The following is a 16,999-nucleotide window of genomic DNA, read 5'->3' as shown; positions in this document are numbered from 1 at the left end:
GTCTGCAGACATCATCGTTCACCAATTAGTGAGATAAATTAACGGTTGCCATGGTAACATAGTGGTTAGCATAATCACCATTACAGCTCAGTGCATCAGAGTTCAGAGTTCAATTCCAGTGTCATCTGTAAGGAGTCTCTGTCCGTCCTCCCCATGGAATGCATGGGTTTTCCCCGGGTTCTCCGGTTTCCTCCCAGTGTCCAAAGACGTACCGGGTACTGTGGGACTGGGTACATTTTACACTGTTTATAAATCTGATTCCAGGTCTCCATCCCAATGTGGGAGAGGGGGAGGTGACCAAGACCGTCTGCTTCACTGTGGGTAAAAACGCCTGTTTTGGGAGCCGAGATATCAGGGTGAAAAACTGCTCCGGTTACTTTGTGTATCGGCTGAAGCCGACACCCCGGAGTAACGCTGTGTACTGTACAGGTAGGTTACCGTTCCCCAGTGACACAGCAGTGTGGTAGTTGTGGGGAAATTCTGGGACGTCCTGAGTCACCAACACACACCACGGGCTGAGTTTTCCAGTCGGCTGCCCTGCCCGTGGTCTGTGATCACCTTTCCCGTATCCCCCTTCACACCGGGGTCAGAATGAAACTGCCCAGTCTGACCTGTGACAGAGATCATAGAACACAGAACAGTACAGCACAGCACAGCACAGGCCCTTCGGCCCAAAATGCTGTGTCAGCTCCCGGGAGAGAGTCTACCCATCCCCTGGAGTGAGGGAGGGTGAGGCTGACAGGAAATGGAGGGAGCAGTGGTGAGAGTGAGGGGAGAGGGGGGAGTGGCGTACCAAGCGGAGAGGGAGATGGAGGGAGACCGAGGTGAGAGGAAGATAAGGAGAGACCGAGGGGAGAGGAGGATAAGGAGAGACCGAGGGGAGAGGAAGACAGAAAGTGGCTCAATTAAGGGAAGATAGGGAGAGGCAAAGGGGAGAATGTTAGAGGCCGAGTGTAGGGGGCGGTAGGGGAGAGGCTGAGAGAGGAAATGGGAGGCCGAGTGGAGGGGGAGATAGCGGAGAGGCCGAGGGAGTTGCGACAGGGAGAGGCCGAGGGGAGGGGAAGACATGGAGAGGCTGAGGGGTGAGGGAGACGGGGATGCCAAGGGGTGAGGGACATGCAGAGACTGAGAGGAGTCAGGAAGGGAGGGGCCGAGGGGAGTGGAAGGTAGGCGAGATGGCGAGTCTGTGGGGAGAGGGCGAGGCAGCGAGGGTCCGAGGGGAGAGCGTGAGGTGGCGAGGGTCTAAAGGAGAGCATGAGGCAGTGAGAGTAGAGAGAGACCGCGGTGGGAGTGAGTTGTGGTGTGACTGTGAGTTGACTATGGAATGGAGACACTGAGGAGAGAGGGAATTGGGGAAATACTGATGGTGGAGGGTCATAGGGAGTGCGAGTGGAAAGGGAGGTAGAGTGCGACTTGGGAGGGAAGGTAGGGTAAGACCAGAGGGGGTGCTGGTAAGGAGAAATTGAAGGGAGGCAGAGTGAGGAATTAGTGAGGTACGGAGATTCCGAGGGGAGGGGGAGGTAGGGAGAGGCTGAGGCCTACATATGGTAGAGAGAGACTGAGGGGAGAACATGAGGAGAGACCAAGGTTAGTGGGTGTTGGTGTGAGACCGAGCATAGAGAGAGGGGAACACCAAGGAGAGATTTTATCTGCAATTTGAGACAGATAAGGGCAGCTCGGAGGTGTCAGTGTTGCAGATGAACAGGGGAAACCATGGAGCCATGAGGGAGGAGCTGGCCAAAGTTAACTGGATGGATATCCTAGCAGAAAAGACAGTGGAACAGCAATGGCAGGTATTCTTGGGAATAATGCACAAGGTGCAAAATCAGTTCATCTCCCAGAGAAGGAAGGATTCAAAAGGGGGAAAGGGGCCCCAGTGGTTGACAAAGGAAGTCAGAGATTGAATAGCATTAAAAAAAGGAAGTATGACAGAGCTAAGGTGAGTGGGAGGACAGATGATTGGGAAATTTTTAAGGAACAACAAAACTTAACTAAACAGGCAATACGGGGAGAAAAATGAGGTACGAATGCAAGCTCGCTAGGAATATAAAGGAGGATAGCAAAAGCTTTTTTTAGATATGTGAAGAGAAAGAAGATAGTTAAGAACAATGTTGAGCCCTTGAAGAATGAATTGGGTAAAATTGTTATGGGAAACAGAGAAATGGCAGAAGAATTTAATGAGTACTTTAGATCCGTCTTCACTAGGGAAGACACAAGCAAACTCCCAGATGTATGGATGGGCCAAGGACATAGGGTAACAGAGGAAATGAAACAGATTGACATTCGGAAGGAAATGGTGATGAGTAGACTGATGGTACTGAAGGCTGACAACTCCCCAGGTCCAGATGGTCTGCACCCTAGGGTACTAAATCAGGTGGCCCTGGAAATTGCGGATGCATGGGTAATCATTTTCCAATGTTCCTTAGATTCAGGATCAGTTCCTGAGGGTTGGAGAATGACTAATGTTATTCCACTTTTTAAGAAAGGCGGGAGGGAGAAAACAGAGAACTATCGTCCTGTCAGCCTAACACCCGTGGTGGGGAAGATGCTAGAGTCCATTATTAAGGATGAAATAGTGGCATATCTAGATAGCAGTGATAGCATTGGGCCGAGCCTGCATGAATTTACCAAGGGCAAATCATGCTTGACTAATCTGTTGGAGTTTCAAGGATGTAACCAGGATGTTAGATGGGGGAGATCCAGTGGATGTAGTGTACCTCGATTTTCAGAAGGCATTTGATAAGGTCCCACATAAAAGATTGGCGGATAAAATCAGAGCTCATGGCATTGGGGGGGAAGATACTGACATGATAGAAAACTGGTTGGCAGATAGAAAGCAAAGGGTAACGGTGAATGTGTGTTTCTCACAATGGCAGGTGGTGACCAGTGGGGTGTCACAGGGCTAGGTATTGGGACCACAGCTTTTTACGATTTACATAAACGATTTAGATGAAGGCCTTGAGAATAACATCAGCAAATTTGCTGATGATACTAAGCTGGGTGGCAGTGTGACATGTGATGAGGATGTTAGGAGAATTCAGGGTGACTTGGATAGGCTGGGTGAGTGGGCAGATACTTGGCAGATGGCGTTTAATGTGAATAAGTGTGAGGTTATCCACTTTGGGAGTAAGAACAGGAAGGCAGATTATTATCTGAATGGTGTAGAGTTGGGTAAGGGAGTAATACAAAGAGATCTCGGAGTCCTTGTTCATCAGTCACTGAAGGTGAATGAGCAAGTGCAGCAGGCAGTGAAGTAGGCTAATGGAATGTTGCCCTTTATTACAAAGGGAATTGAGTACAAGAGCAAGAAAATTCTTTTGCCTTTGTACAGGGCCCTGGTGAGACCACACCTGGAGTATTGTGTACAGTTTTGGTCTCCAGGGTTAAGGAAGGACATCCTGGCCATAGAGGAAGTACAGTGTAGATTCATGAGGTTAATTCCTGGGATGTCCGGACTGTCTGACGCAGAGAGATTAGAGAGACTGGGCTTGTAAACGCTGGAATTAAGGAGATTAAGAGGATATCTGATTGCAACATATAAGATTATTAAGGGATTGGACAAGATAGAGGCAGGAAATATGTTCCAGATGCTGGGAGAGTCCAGTACCAGAGGGCATGGTTTGAGAATAAGGGGTAGGTTATTTAGGACAGAGTTAAGGAAAAACTTCTTCTCCCAGAGAGTTGTGGGGGTCTGTAATGCACTGCCTCGGAAGGCAGTGGAGGCCAATTCTCTGGATGCTTTCAAGAAGGAGCTAGATAGGTATCTTATGGATAGGGGAATCAAGGGATATGGGGACAAGGCAGGAACCGGGTATTGATAGTAGATGATCAGCCATGATCTCAGAATGGCGGTGCAGGCTCGAAGGGCCGAATGGTCTACTTCTGCACCTATTGTCTATTGAGAGAGGGAGGTAGCGAAGGAGCTGTGGTTAGTTTGAGACAGAGGGAAGAGGGATGTACGCAGACACTAAGGGGATGGACAGGCTGGGGTAGTCCGAGGGGAGAAGCAGGTAGCGAGTGGGGGGAGATGATGAGATCGAGGTGTGAGGGAAGTAGTGAGAGACTGAGGAGAGAGGGAGTTTGTAAAAGTCAGGGAGATGGAGATAGAGAGAGACTTTGGAGGGAGACGGAGAATTGAATTGACTTTATTTCTTACATCCTTCACGTAAATGAGGAGTAAATATCTTTACGTTATGTCTCTGTCTGAAGGGGCAAAGTGCAAAATATAGTCATTTGTAATAAAAAATACAGGTGTCCCACGATTTACGAAGGTTCGTTTGCGCCACTTCACTTTTACAAAAGATCTACATTTGTAACCAGTTTTCACATTAAAAAGAAGATTTTCGCTTTTACGAATTTTTTCCCATATAAATTAATGGTTCTTCGCTTACGCCATTTCGGTTTAAGAAAGGTTTTGTAGGAACGTGCTACCTTTGTAAAGGAGGGGACACCTGTATGTACACCAGGACAGTCAATATAGCATTAAAATGCAGTTGTATCAGTGTAAATTAATCAGTCTGATGGCCTGTCCCGGAGCCTGTTGCTCCTGGCTTTTATGCTGCGGTACCGTTTCCCGGATGGTAGCAGCTGGAACAGTTTGTGGTTGGGGTGACTCGGGTCCCCAATGATCCTTCGGGCCCTTTTTACACATCTGTCTTTGTAAATGTCCTGAATAGTGGGAAGTTCACATCTACAGATGTGCTGAGCTGTCTGCACCTGCGATTGAGGGAGGTACAGTTCCCATACCAGGCAGTGATACAGCCAGTCAGGATGCTTTCAGTTGTGCTCCTTATGATTTAGAGGCCTATACCAAACTTCTTCAACTGTCCGAGATGAACGAGGCACTGTTGTGCTTTTACACCACACAGCCAGTATGTTCAGACCACGTGAGATACTCAGTGATGTGTATGCCGGATCTTGGATCACGGATTTGTAACACGTCCATGTCGTTGGCGTTTGAACAGGGAGCAGGGTCCGAGAGTGTCTATGAACCATAGCTCGGTGCCATCTTGTCTGGAATATGGTCCTCACGCCGGCAGATGGGAGTAATTTAGTTGGGAAATGGTCTGTCTGGGATATGGTCCTCACGCCGGCACATGGGAGTAATTTAGATGGGAAATGGTCTGTCTGGGATATGGTCCTCACGCCGGCACATGGGAGTAATTTAATTGGGAAATGGTCTGTCTGGGATATCGTCCTCACGCCGGCACATGGGAGTAATTTAGTTGGGAAATGGTCTGTCTGGGGGTGGTGGGCAGAACGGCCCATTTCTCTACTGAACGCAGTGCACAATGTGGTTTGTTTTGTGGATTTTTCACAGCTCCTGTGTATCAAATTCATGTGGCACAGCCCAGTACCCACTCTGTATTCATACTGTGTCCTCTCCCTCCCTCCCTCCCTCGTACCTACTGCCCATGTCAGTTACAAACACACGAGATTCTGCAGATGTTGAAAATCTGCAGAAAATGCTGAGAAGCTCAACGGGTCAGGCAGCATCCATGGTGAGGAATGAACAGTGGACGTTTTGTGCTGAGACCCTTCATCAGGGCTGGAAAGGGCTGGAGAAGAACTGAAATAAGAAGGTGGGGGGAAGAGAAGCAATGCAGGCTCTCCTCTCTGATCAGATTCTTTCTTCTTCAGCCCTTGACCTTTCCCACCCACTTGGCTTCACCTACCAGCTAGCCTCCATCCCCTGCCCCCTCCATTTACTTCAGGATGGGGGTTGTGGTTGGCAGAGAAAGAGGATGGGGAACGTGAGCTGTACATTAACACTGAACATCGTTCTGTCCCTCAGTCACAGACTCTGCACTCGGTGATCCGTGTGTAACCCACACCGTCCTGGATCAGCCCTGGAGGAGCACGAATTGTTCCAACACTGAGTGTACCGGTGGACAATGGATGGATGATGGAAATCTTGCAGTGGGATGGTACAGATTTAACAGGTAAAGTGAGGAGATAATCAGGAAACTGGACACAGAACGGAATATAAACAAGGGAACAAGGGGTGTGTGAATGGGAAATGCAGGGAGACGGGGATCATCAGTGACTACACAGAGATGGGGAGTAAATAGAGGGAGAGGGGAGATCCCACATTCTTGGGGTAGAGACAAGGGGGAGGTGTAACAGAGAGGGAATTCCAAGGAATGGGGTGTTATTGACCAGAGACAGGGTACGGACAAGGTGAGTGCAATTTCCCTTGTCACTCTGAGTGAATAAACTCCCTCAGATCAGGGACTGACCCTCTGATTGTTGTTTCAGTTCCGGAGGATGGAAGATTCCCGAGACGGTCGTTCCACAGGATCACTGTTCCGGGCAGATCCCAGGATGGTTAAACGGTAGGGTCAGGATCAGCAACAGTGGGGCTCTGTTATTCATGGGAAGGTCAAACTGATGACCCAGATCTCTTCAGAGGGCCCTAGCATGGACATAGAACCCTATCTCCCTGAGAGGTCTCCCCACAGTCACTCAGACCGCTCTACGGTCCTGTGTCGTCATGGAGTCCAATGGAAGAGTGACAACTTCCGGTAGTTGGGTTACAGAACTGATCTGCCCACTGACCCCATTCTGGATACGACCCGGAGGAGTTTCAGTGACCCCAGACTCACTTAAATGGTGGGGCAATCTGCAGGGAGTTGGGAGAGTCTGTAGATATCATTGTTCACCATTTAGTGGGATAAATTAATGGTTGTCATGGTAATGTAGCGGTTAGCGCGTCACTATTACAGCTCGGGGTGTCAGAGTTCAATTCCAGAGTCATCTGTAAGGAGTCTCTATCCATCCTCCTCATGGGATACATGGGTTTTCCCCGGGTTCTCCGGTTTCCTCCCACTGTCCAAAGACGTAACAGCTACTGTTGGACTGGGTACATTTTACAGTGTTTATAAATCTCATTCCAGGTCCCCATCCCAACGTGGGAGAAGGGGAGGTGATTAAGACCATATGCTTCTCCTGGGATACACACACCTGTTACCTGAGCCAGGGGATCAAGGTGAAGAACTGCTCCGGTTACTTTGTGTATTGGCTGAATCCAACACACTGGGGTTATGCTGTTTACTGTACAGGTAGGTCACCGTTCCCCAGTGACACAGCAGTGTGGTAGTTGTGGGGAAATTCTGGGACGTCCTGAGTCACCAACACACACCACGGGCTGAGTTTTCCAGTCGGCTGCCCTGCCCGTGGTCTGTGATCACCTTTCCCGTATCCCCCTTCACACCGGGGTCAGAATGAAACTGCCCAGTCTGACCTGTGACAGAGATCATAGAACACAGAACAGTACAGCACAGCACAGACCCTTCGGCCCACAATGTTGTGCAGATGTACTCTGAGATCATTCTAACCCTTCCCTCCTACATAAGCCTCCATGTTTCTGTTACCCATGTACCTATGAGTTTGTTAAATGCCCGGAATATATCTGTCTCTACCACCACTCTTTGTAGGGTGTTCCACACATCCACCCCTCTCTGTGTAAAGAACTTAATTTCTGATATCCACCCTATAGTTTCCTCCAGTCACTTTAAAATTCCACCCCCTGAATTCAGCCACCTCCTCCCAGGGGTGTCCAAATGTTTGCATTTCACTGATAATTTACTTTAAATAAAATTGAAATTAAGTAATGAATTTTCTTTCAACTTTTGAAATGAGTTTCTATGGTAATTTAAAACATTCTTCTGTTGTCCACCATACAGCTGCAGCAACGCAACAAATTTCCTATCATAGTAAATACTGATAGTGAGTCCAGTATATCTGAGTCTAGTATATAAAATGTGTAGAAGATTACAAGGAGTACAGGTAGGTTCAATGTAATATTTATTATCAAAGTATTTGATTGTTACCATATACTGTCCTGACAGTCATTTTATTATAGTCATTTACAGGAAAATAAAGAAATACTACAGAATCTATGGAAAAACTATACAAAAACAAAGCCTGATAAACAACCAATGTGCAAAAGAAGGCAGATTGTGCAAATCAAATATTAAATAGTACTCAGCTGATGAGTTGTAGATTCCTTGAAAGTGAGTCTGTAGGTTGTGGAATCAGTTCAGAGTTGATGTGAGTGAAGTTATCCACGCCGGTCAGGAGTCTGATGGTTGTGGGATGATAAATGTTCCTGAAGCTGGTGGTGTGGGATGTCCTGCTGGGAATATTACCACTGATCAGGGTGAATATAACTAGAGGACATCGATTTATGGTCAGTGGTCAGAGATTCGGGATCAGAATCAAGATTATTATCACTAATGTATCTCGTGAAATTTGTTGTTTTTGACAACAGTACAGTGCAAGACAAAAGTATTTCTGTACGTTCCAATCAAAAATAAATTAAATAAACAGTGCAAAAAGAGGAATATTGAGGTCGTATTCATGAGTTCATGGATCGTTCAGAAATCTGACGGTGCCCCCTAAGAACATGGTAGCCCCTAACTAGACCGACTTTGAAAAAAAAACCTTGCTAACTAAACGTGCCAAAACGTCTTGGATGTGTGAGTCCAGGTAACAATTGGGCATTGAAAAGGCATCGGTTATCACCACATGGGCTTAGGGACCGTGTAGAGGGGCAAAGCCCAGGGCTATTCGACTGGAATACGATGCCAAGTCTTTCCATGTTGACAAACTCATCTTCGCAGTTGCCAGCTTCTCTGGATCCGGTCTCTGCGTGTGGACATGGACTGGTCGGCCGGTTGTGGAAATGTGGTGCTCGACCCCATGTATTATGACTGTCGTGGAGAATGTGGGCTTGGTGAAGTTTGAGAATTCGACCAGAGGTCAAGTGAACTCACATGTGGTGGTGTGTTGGCTTGACAGAGTCATTGTGGGAAAACTACTGGGGGAGCAGGGAAAGGACCCAAAGTCCTTGACATCCATGTGCCAGCAGTTTTAAAGATCGATTTACAGTCCCTGAACAGACAGTAAATCAGCACTGAGCAGTGGTCTAGTCAGAACGATGTCCCTTGTGTAGCATTACACACTGTAGCAGAGCATCACCTGTCGTGTCCCGTATTCTCAATCCTGGTGTCGTTGGCGGCCCCCAGCAAGCTGTCCTCAGTCTTTGACTACACATCAACAGGCGGTACTGACGACACACTCATTTGAGCACCCGTGTCACACAAGCATCGCTCTGAAAGGGTGTCCGTAATGTTCAGTAGATGAACCTGGCATCTACAACCCACAAGTGTGAACAGACCTCTGATGTCCCAAAGCACTGGCACTGTCGAAGCTGCAAGGCAGTCGGCACTTCCTAGTGTCACACCAAAGTGACCGTGGTAATAACACAGAGCCGGCAGTGTCTGTTTCACAGCATTGGTTAGCAGTCTGTTTTGCATGCTGATGTTGGAAGCCTTGCTGACCAGGCTTATTGAAGCAGGGAAAATAAGAGGGTTCATGCACCACTGTCTGGCTAAATGTAGACGATCAGCTATTTTAACAAACTCCCTAAAGACATTCTGGGATTTATTAGTGAAGGATATGCAGACTTGATTTGGCATTTGCTGCATGAAGAGTTCTTTAAACATAAAACAAGGAAGGAGATTTCCAAGGAGGGACAATGTGGTCCCTTAACTTCAAAGGCTTAACGTCATCATGACCAGGCAGAAAGCAACTGTTTAAAACAATCAGACTCCGCTAGATCAACAGACTGATCGAAAGGTCAGTTTTCAGTGATCTCATGTTTCCTGTATATCAGTTTCTAGTAAACTCCCCACTTTCACAGCTGTGGAGTTTCTGAGCAACATACCACATAGTAGAATCCGGTGTAGTCCACAGTGATTTCTCATAATGCAAATTAGGCCTTCGCTTGTCGTGACGACATTTTGCTCTCAAAACTCTGGTTTTGAAGAACATGCCATAAGAGCTCATTTATTGAAATCCAAGAGATCCCAACACAATGTACGGTAAAAGTACTTTATGCAATTATAATAATCACATCAGACCCGTCTCCTAAAGTGAACCTAAATGAGAGTCGGTGGCTGTGAATGTTGTATGTTTCCACATTACTCTGCATGAGAAAGGAGGAGGGGGAATTTAGGGAGAGAGGTGTGGACTGTATTCTAGGAGAGAGTAATGTTAATGTCAATAAAGTATGTCTGACTGTCTGTCTAATGTTGGGGATGAGAGGTTTGATCTGTTGGATCTGTGATGTTTATTGGATTCTCACAGACTGTTACCTCCCAGCCAGGTTCATCCTTAACAGATTTTTGCTATCCTCTTTATTTTAATCTCTCACCTAACCCCACCCACCCTGTCTCTCTCCTCACAGATCCCCATTTGGACAACACTCAGGAACCCCAGGGAACAGTGACAGGAGAACCTGGTCCAGGTTTGACCACCACCCTGGAACGATCTACAAGCTCAGGTATCCGTGGTGGGGATCACTGAATGGAATGTTGTTCCCCATGGTCAGTCCCTAAAATTCATCCTGTGTCAGACTGAGGGTAGTGACGGGGGATTGGGAAGGAGAGGGATGGTGTTGGTTTCACCACAGACCCAGTCTCACATTTCCTGAACTCCTGTCCCATTGTGATGACCAGTTTCAGTGTTTCCACTTGTCCCTGTCTCTGTTCCTTCATTACAGACCAGGAGACTTCCACAGGGGAATAGCCCAAAGGATCATCGACTGGAGGGTGCATACAGGATCCATCCTATTTTACAGGCACATTTCCCCCTCCCCTCCCCTGCCCCTCCCTCCCCACTCCCTCCCGCCTCTCTCTCCCCCTCTCCCTCTCCCCCCTCTCCCCTGTCTCCTCTCCCCCTCTCCTCCCACCCCTCTCGCTTCCCCCCTCCCACCACCCCCTCTCTCCAACCGCCCTCTCCCTTTCTCCCTCCCCCACTTCCCCACACTGACTCACATTCACTCTTACACCCACTCACCGTGCAGAGCACTGCAATATGAATGACAGTGTCAGGGGAGATGGTGGGGAGAGGAGCCGGTAGGAGACTAGAGAGAGGGAAATTGTGGTGGCAGGGAGAGGGTAAGAGGAATGGGGAGTTCTAAATTGTCTCTTCAGCCTTGAATACCCTCTGCAAGTCATACCTGGTTTACTGGTACAGACCTGAGTCGCCAGACTTGAATGCCACGTATTTAGCTTTCAGCAGGCGATGTGCCCCCTGGTTCATAGAGAGACCTGATGTTACTGAGGAAGGGAATGACTGGATGTGGTGTGAGGGATGTCTGGGTGAGGGAGGTGGTTGGAGTGATTGAGGAGGGAGAGGGTGAAGGATAAACATATTGACAGCATTTATGAGACATTTGTATGAGAATGTGGATTGTTAATGATAGAGGGATGTGGGATAAACACAAAGACTGTATTTATGAGACATTTCTATGAGAATGTGGATTGTTAATGATAGAGGGATGTGGGATAAACACAAAGACAGTATTTATGAGACATTTCTATGAGAATGTGGATTGTTAATGATAGAGGGATATGGGATAAACACAAAGAGTATTTATGAGACATTTGTATGAGAATGTGAATCGTTAATGAAAGAGGGATGTGGGATAAACACAAAGACTGTATTTATGACACATTTGTATGAGAATGTGGATTGTTAATGATAGAGGGATGTGGGATAAACACAAAGACAGTATTTATGAGACATTTCTATGAGAATGTGGATTGTTAATGATAGAGGGATGTGAGATAAACACAAAGACAGTATTTATGAGACATTTGTATGAGAACGTGGATTGTTAATGATAGAGGGATGTGAGATAAACACAAAGACAGTATTTATGAGACATTTGTATGAGAATGTGGATTGTTAATGATAGAGGGATGTGAGATAAACACAAAGACAGTATTTAGGAGACATTTCTATGAGAATGTGGATTGTTAATGATAGAGGGATGTGGGATAAATACAAAGACAGTATTTATGAGACATTTGTATGAGAATGTGGATTGTTAATGATAGAGGGATGTGGGATAAACACAAAGACAGTATTTATGAGACATTTCTATGAGAATGTGGATTGTTAATGATAGAGGGATGTGGGATAAATACAAAGACAGTATTTATGAGACATTTGTATGAGAATGTGGATTGTTAATGATAGAGGGATGTGGGATAAACACAAAGACAGTATTTATGAGACATTTCTATGAGAATGTGGATTGTTAATGATAGAGGGATGTGAGATAAACACAAAGACAGTATTTAGGAGAGATTTCTATGAGAATGTGGATTGTTAATGATAGAGGGATGTGAGATAAACACAAAGACAGTATTTATGAGACATTTGTATGAGAACGTGGATTGTTAATGAAAGAGGGATGTGAGATAAACACAAAGACAGTATTTATGAGACATTTCTATGAGAACGTGGATTGTTAATGAAAGAGGGATGTGGGATAAACACAAAGACAGTATTTATGAGACATTTCTATGAGAATGTGAATTGTTAATGAAAGAGGGATGTGGGATAAACACAAAGACAGCATTTATGACACATTTGTATGAGAATGTGGATTGTTAATGAAGAGGGATGTGGACCAAACTCAGGCAAAGTCGACCAGTTCAGTTTGCCACGTTGGTTGGCATGGATCAGTTTGGTCAAAGGGCTTGTTCCCATGACGTGTTCCTCCAAGAGTCCATTCACTATGTGATCACAAGACTTCACTCCTCATTAACACACGACACCCAATACCAGGAGCTCTAAACTTCTGCACCGATGACCATGTACTGCTCTAATCTTACATGTGGATGTAACTGACATCATTTTCCATGTCCATAAATCTGACCAACGCAGGTAATTGGGAAATCTCACATTCCATGTCTCTGTCTCTCACTCTGGATTCAACCATCTTTCTCTTTCTTTTCTCACTACCACTTTCCACCCCTCACTGTCTGCCCCTCCCTCGTTCTCTGCCTCTCTTCACTACCTGTGCACACTCTCTCCCTGACCCCACCCCTGCCCTTTTCTCTCTCTCTCCCTATCCCTGTCTGTAGGTATATTGACATAAATACTTGATGAGGGTGTGGGGAGGAATCAAGCTGTCAGAGGGTGGGGTGGGTGTGGGGAGGAATCAATCTGTCAGAGGGTGGGGTGGGTGTGGGGAGGAATCAAGCTGTCAGAGGGTGGGGTGGGTGTGGGGAGGAATCAAGCTGTCAGAGGGTGGGGTGGGTGTGGGGAGGAATCAAGCTGTCAGAGGGTGGGGTGGGTGTGGGGAGGAATCAATCTGTCAGGGTGGGGTGAATGTGGGGAGGAATCAATCTGTCAGAGGGTGGGGTGAGTGTGGGGAGGAATCAGGCTGTCAGAGGGTGGGGTGAGTGTGGGGAGGAATCAATCTGTCAGAGGGTGGGATGGGTGTGGGGAGGAATCAAGCTGTCAGAGGGTGGGGTGGGTGTGGGGAGGAATCAATCTGTCAGAGGGTGGGGTGAGTGTGGGGACGAATCAATCTGTCAGAGGGTGGCATGGGTGTGGGGAGGAATCAAGCTGTCAGAGGGTGGGGTGGGTGTGGGGAGGAATCAAGGTATTAGAGGGTGGGGACTGGGGGAGAGGAGATTGCATGATCGAAGGGACAGAGATGAGGAAACATCCCGTGAGCAGCACTTGACCTGAGAGTGACTCCATGTTGACACTGGGCTGTTTTGTTCAGGAGTTCGCGTGTGGATTAACGTGCAGCTGACATCGAGTGGAAACGTGAGTGAGGATGAAGTGTGGAAAGCCATTCGACGAAAGGTGAGTGAACTCCCTCCCCGTCTCTCAGTTCTTAATCCCTCTCCTTTCCCAACTCTCCCTCTCAGTCACACCTCTGCCTCCCGTATTGATGCCCCTCTCCTCTCGTCACTCCTTCAAATCCCCATACCTCTGCAATCATTCATCTTTAATCCTCTCTGACCGCAGCTCCAGGAGATGTTCGGTGATCCAAATCTTCAGATCAAGCTTGCACGGTTCAGGGCAGAACCTTCAGAGGAGTGAAGGAGTGATCTGTCAACGAGTGAAGGAGTCTGCAGTTCCATCTCCCTGACGCTTTACACACTCTCCCTGACTCCAGCCTGCCTTTAGACAAGTATACGGCTCACAGAGGGTTAATCCCAGGAGAGCCTGAGATGTTGCTACACTCTGCTGATTCCCCAGTGTGCCGCAGTCTGCGAGCTTTTAGTTGCTCACATTGTGAAGTACGATCCCATTGAGTAGTGACGCCAGAAGCCCAGAACTGAGAGTGAGCACACAGACCCGGCCTGTTCCAGGAGGAGCAGATCCTCCGAATGATGAGGATCAATCACAGAACATCCCGGGTACGGTCCCCGTAAACACCGACACCCCTCACTACAGGACCGGGTCGGTGTGAGACGTCACACACCTTCCACAGTGTACGGTCCGTAAACACCGACAACCCTCACTACAGGACCGGGTCGGTGTGAGACGTCACACACCTTCCACAGTGTACGGTCCGTAAACACCGACACCCCTCACTACAGGACCGGGTCGGTGTGAGACGTCACACACCTTCCACAGTGTACGGTCCGTAAACACCGACACCCCTCACTACAGGACCGGGTCAGTGTGAGACGTCACACACCTTCCAAAATGTATGGCCTTCTAAAAATCCAAATACCCAACGTCCACTGGTTCTCCTTTGTGTAGCCTACTTGTCATTTCCTCAAAAAAATGCACTGAGTTTGTCAGGCAGGATTTTCCTTAAAGGAAACCATGATGAGTTGTCATATGCCTCCAGGTAATCCATAACCTCTTACGTGACAATCGACTCCAACAACTGCCCAACCACAGATGTCAAGCTAAAAAGTCTATAATTTCCTTTTTGCTTCCTTGCCCCCTTCTTAAATAGCGGAGTGACATTTGCAATATTCCAGTCCTCCGGACCCAGGCCATAATCTATCGACTTTTGAAAGATAATTGCTAACGCCTCCGCATCTCTACTGCTACATCCGTCTGAACATGAGGGTTGATTCCATCTGGTCCAGGAGATCTATCTACCCTTAGACTATTCAGCTGCCTGAGCACTTTCTCTGTCGTAATTGTGACTGCGTATATTTCTCTTCCCTGACACCCTTGAATGTCTGGTATGTTGCTGATGCCTTTCTCAGTGAAGACTGATGCAAAATCCTCGTTCAGTTCCTCCGCCATCTCCGTATCTCCCAATACAATTTCTCCAGAATCATTTTCTATCAGTCCTATATCTACTCTCCCCTGTCTTTTACTCTTAATATACTTGAAAATGCTTTTAGTATGCTCTTTGATATTATTTGGAAGCTTCCTTTAATAGTACATCTTTTTCCTCTTAAAGACTTTCTTAGTTTCCTTTTGTAAGCTTTTGAAAACTTCCCAATCCTCTGTCTTCCCACTAATTTTTGCTTCCCTGTACGCCCTCTGTTTTGCTTTTACTTTGGTTTTGACTTCTCTTGTCAGACACAGTCGCATCCTTTTTCCATTCAAAAATTTATTCTTCTTTAGAATATATCTGTCTTGCACCTTCCTCACTTCTCGCATAAAAACCAGCCTCTGCTGCTCAGCCATCCTTCCCGCTAGTGGAATGTTAAAATCCCTACATCCCCTACAGTGAGAGACGTCACACACCTTACGGTCTGTAAACACCGACACCCCTCACTACAGGATCGGGTCAGTGTGAGACACACATCTAGGTTTACAATAAAGTGTATTCATTGCATTAATATATCATCAGTAATTTGCTCTTAGCTGATTGAACTGAAATATGAGTGAAATAATGAATCGCTTTTTGATAAAAACACAGAACCGTGAAGACGTCATGGTCTGTGGATGTAGTGAGGAAGATCCCTGATCTCCAGAGGTACTGAGGAAAGTATCCTGTGCACCTTTGCAGACATCTTTGTACACTCGCAGAGCACAGGACAATCCTGCGCCAACCCACCCAATCAGCACGACACCCGACACATCCATCTGACACCCTCCCGATCTCCATCTCGCAGTCTGACACTCTCATTCTCCATCTCGCAATCTGACACTCTCATTCTCCATCTCGCAATCTGACACTCTCGTTCTTCATCTCTGCCTCAGACACACTGTCAGTCTCTGTCTCCCCCTGATGCACTCTTTTTTTTCGCCATCTCACCTGCTGACACACTCTTGTTCTCCATTTCTCTCTCTGACACAGTCTCATTTCCATTTTTCACACCGAGCAAGTCAGTCCATCTCTAACCACAGATTACCACAAAGGGAGAGAGGGAGCTTGGGACAGGGCGTCGGAGAACAGGGTGCAGAGACGGTATAATGTGTCCTCAGTCTGCAAGGGTTTGAACGGTTGAAATCCAAGGGACCTTTGACTTTCCTGAATATTATTTGGAAGTGAAGCTGATGATTTGCATTGCTATTGCTTGTTGTGCGTGCTCAATAAACATGGAACTGTCCGAACGCAAGGTTTTGAGAGATGTGTTCCTTTTATATCATCTGTAATTGCGGGTAAATTTGGAGAGCTGAGCATTGGCGTCCTCTGCTGGGGAGAGTGGGCAGGGCAGAAACAGTGGGTGGCGGGAGGTCAGGGAGTGTGTTACAGGTCACTTGACCCAAGACCCTTGACGCAAGACCCTTCACGGACCTGCGGGAATTTGCAGCGTCTGTCCTCACAGAGTGGGGGTGGTTTGATTGATAATGAGGAGATGGAGAAAGAAACTGGACCCTGACTGTCTCAGGTACCTGTTACGTTCCCCGTAACAGGTTAAAAAGAACCAGCAGAAATGGAGACACCGGGAGTCTGAGTCTTTCGTTATGATCTCTACTAGCAACTACGTGATAAAGTAATATAAAAGAAGATTATGTAAACAAATTAGCATAGTATATGCATATATAAGTGAGTAAATAAAGTTCCCAAGCTTCCCAGCTCAGGTGGTTAGGTGATACAGTCTTACGGTGGAATGGTAAGTAGTCAGTTCAGATCTGGAATTTGATTTGAGTGGAGTTGGAGAGAGACGGAGGGTGTTGTTTTGTCTTCCCAGTGCCGATGCCGATCTTCCACGTCGCCTTCCTGCTCCCAAAACTTACAGTCACCGACTTGTGACCACGA

At 47.0% G+C, this 16,999-nt stretch overlaps 1 protein-coding gene across 1 annotated transcript; it reads left to right on the top strand.

The window, feature by feature from the left end:
• Positions 1–15: 15 nt before the first annotated feature.
• On the top strand, positions 16–16,342 carry LOC132389875 (uncharacterized). The gene is made up of 7 exons (XM_059962445.1): positions 16–429; positions 5,795–5,942; positions 6,259–6,335; positions 6,897–7,061; positions 10,253–10,348; positions 13,595–13,677; positions 13,843–16,342. The coding sequence occupies exons 1-7, from the start codon at positions 159–161 to the stop codon at positions 13,915–13,917; spliced, it is 915 nt and encodes a 304-aa protein (XP_059818428.1). The 5' UTR covers positions 16–158; the 3' UTR covers positions 13,918–16,342.
• The last annotated feature ends 657 nt before the right edge of the window (positions 16,343–16,999 follow it).

The sequence above is a fragment of the Hypanus sabinus genome, unplaced genomic scaffold (genome assembly GCF_030144855.1).
Source record: "Hypanus sabinus isolate sHypSab1 unplaced genomic scaffold, sHypSab1.hap1 scaffold_689, whole genome shotgun sequence".
Classification (NCBI taxonomy): domain Eukaryota; kingdom Metazoa; phylum Chordata; class Chondrichthyes; order Myliobatiformes; family Dasyatidae; genus Hypanus; species Hypanus sabinus.
This window is presented reverse-complemented; position numbering and strand designations above follow the sequence as displayed.

Coding starts and splice junctions, on each gene's coding strand:
- LOC132389875 (XM_059962445.1), top strand. CDS start 159: ATGCATGGGTTTTCCCCGGGTTCTCCGGTTTCCTCCCAGTGTCCAAAG. Junction 5,943..6,258: donor GGATGGTACAGATTTAACAG/GTAAAGTGAGGA, acceptor TTGTTGTTTCAG/TTCCGGAGGATGGAAGATTC. Junction 10,349..13,594: donor GGAACGATCTACAAGCTCAG/GTATCCGTGGTG, acceptor TGTTTTGTTCAG/GAGTTCGCGTGTGGATTAAC.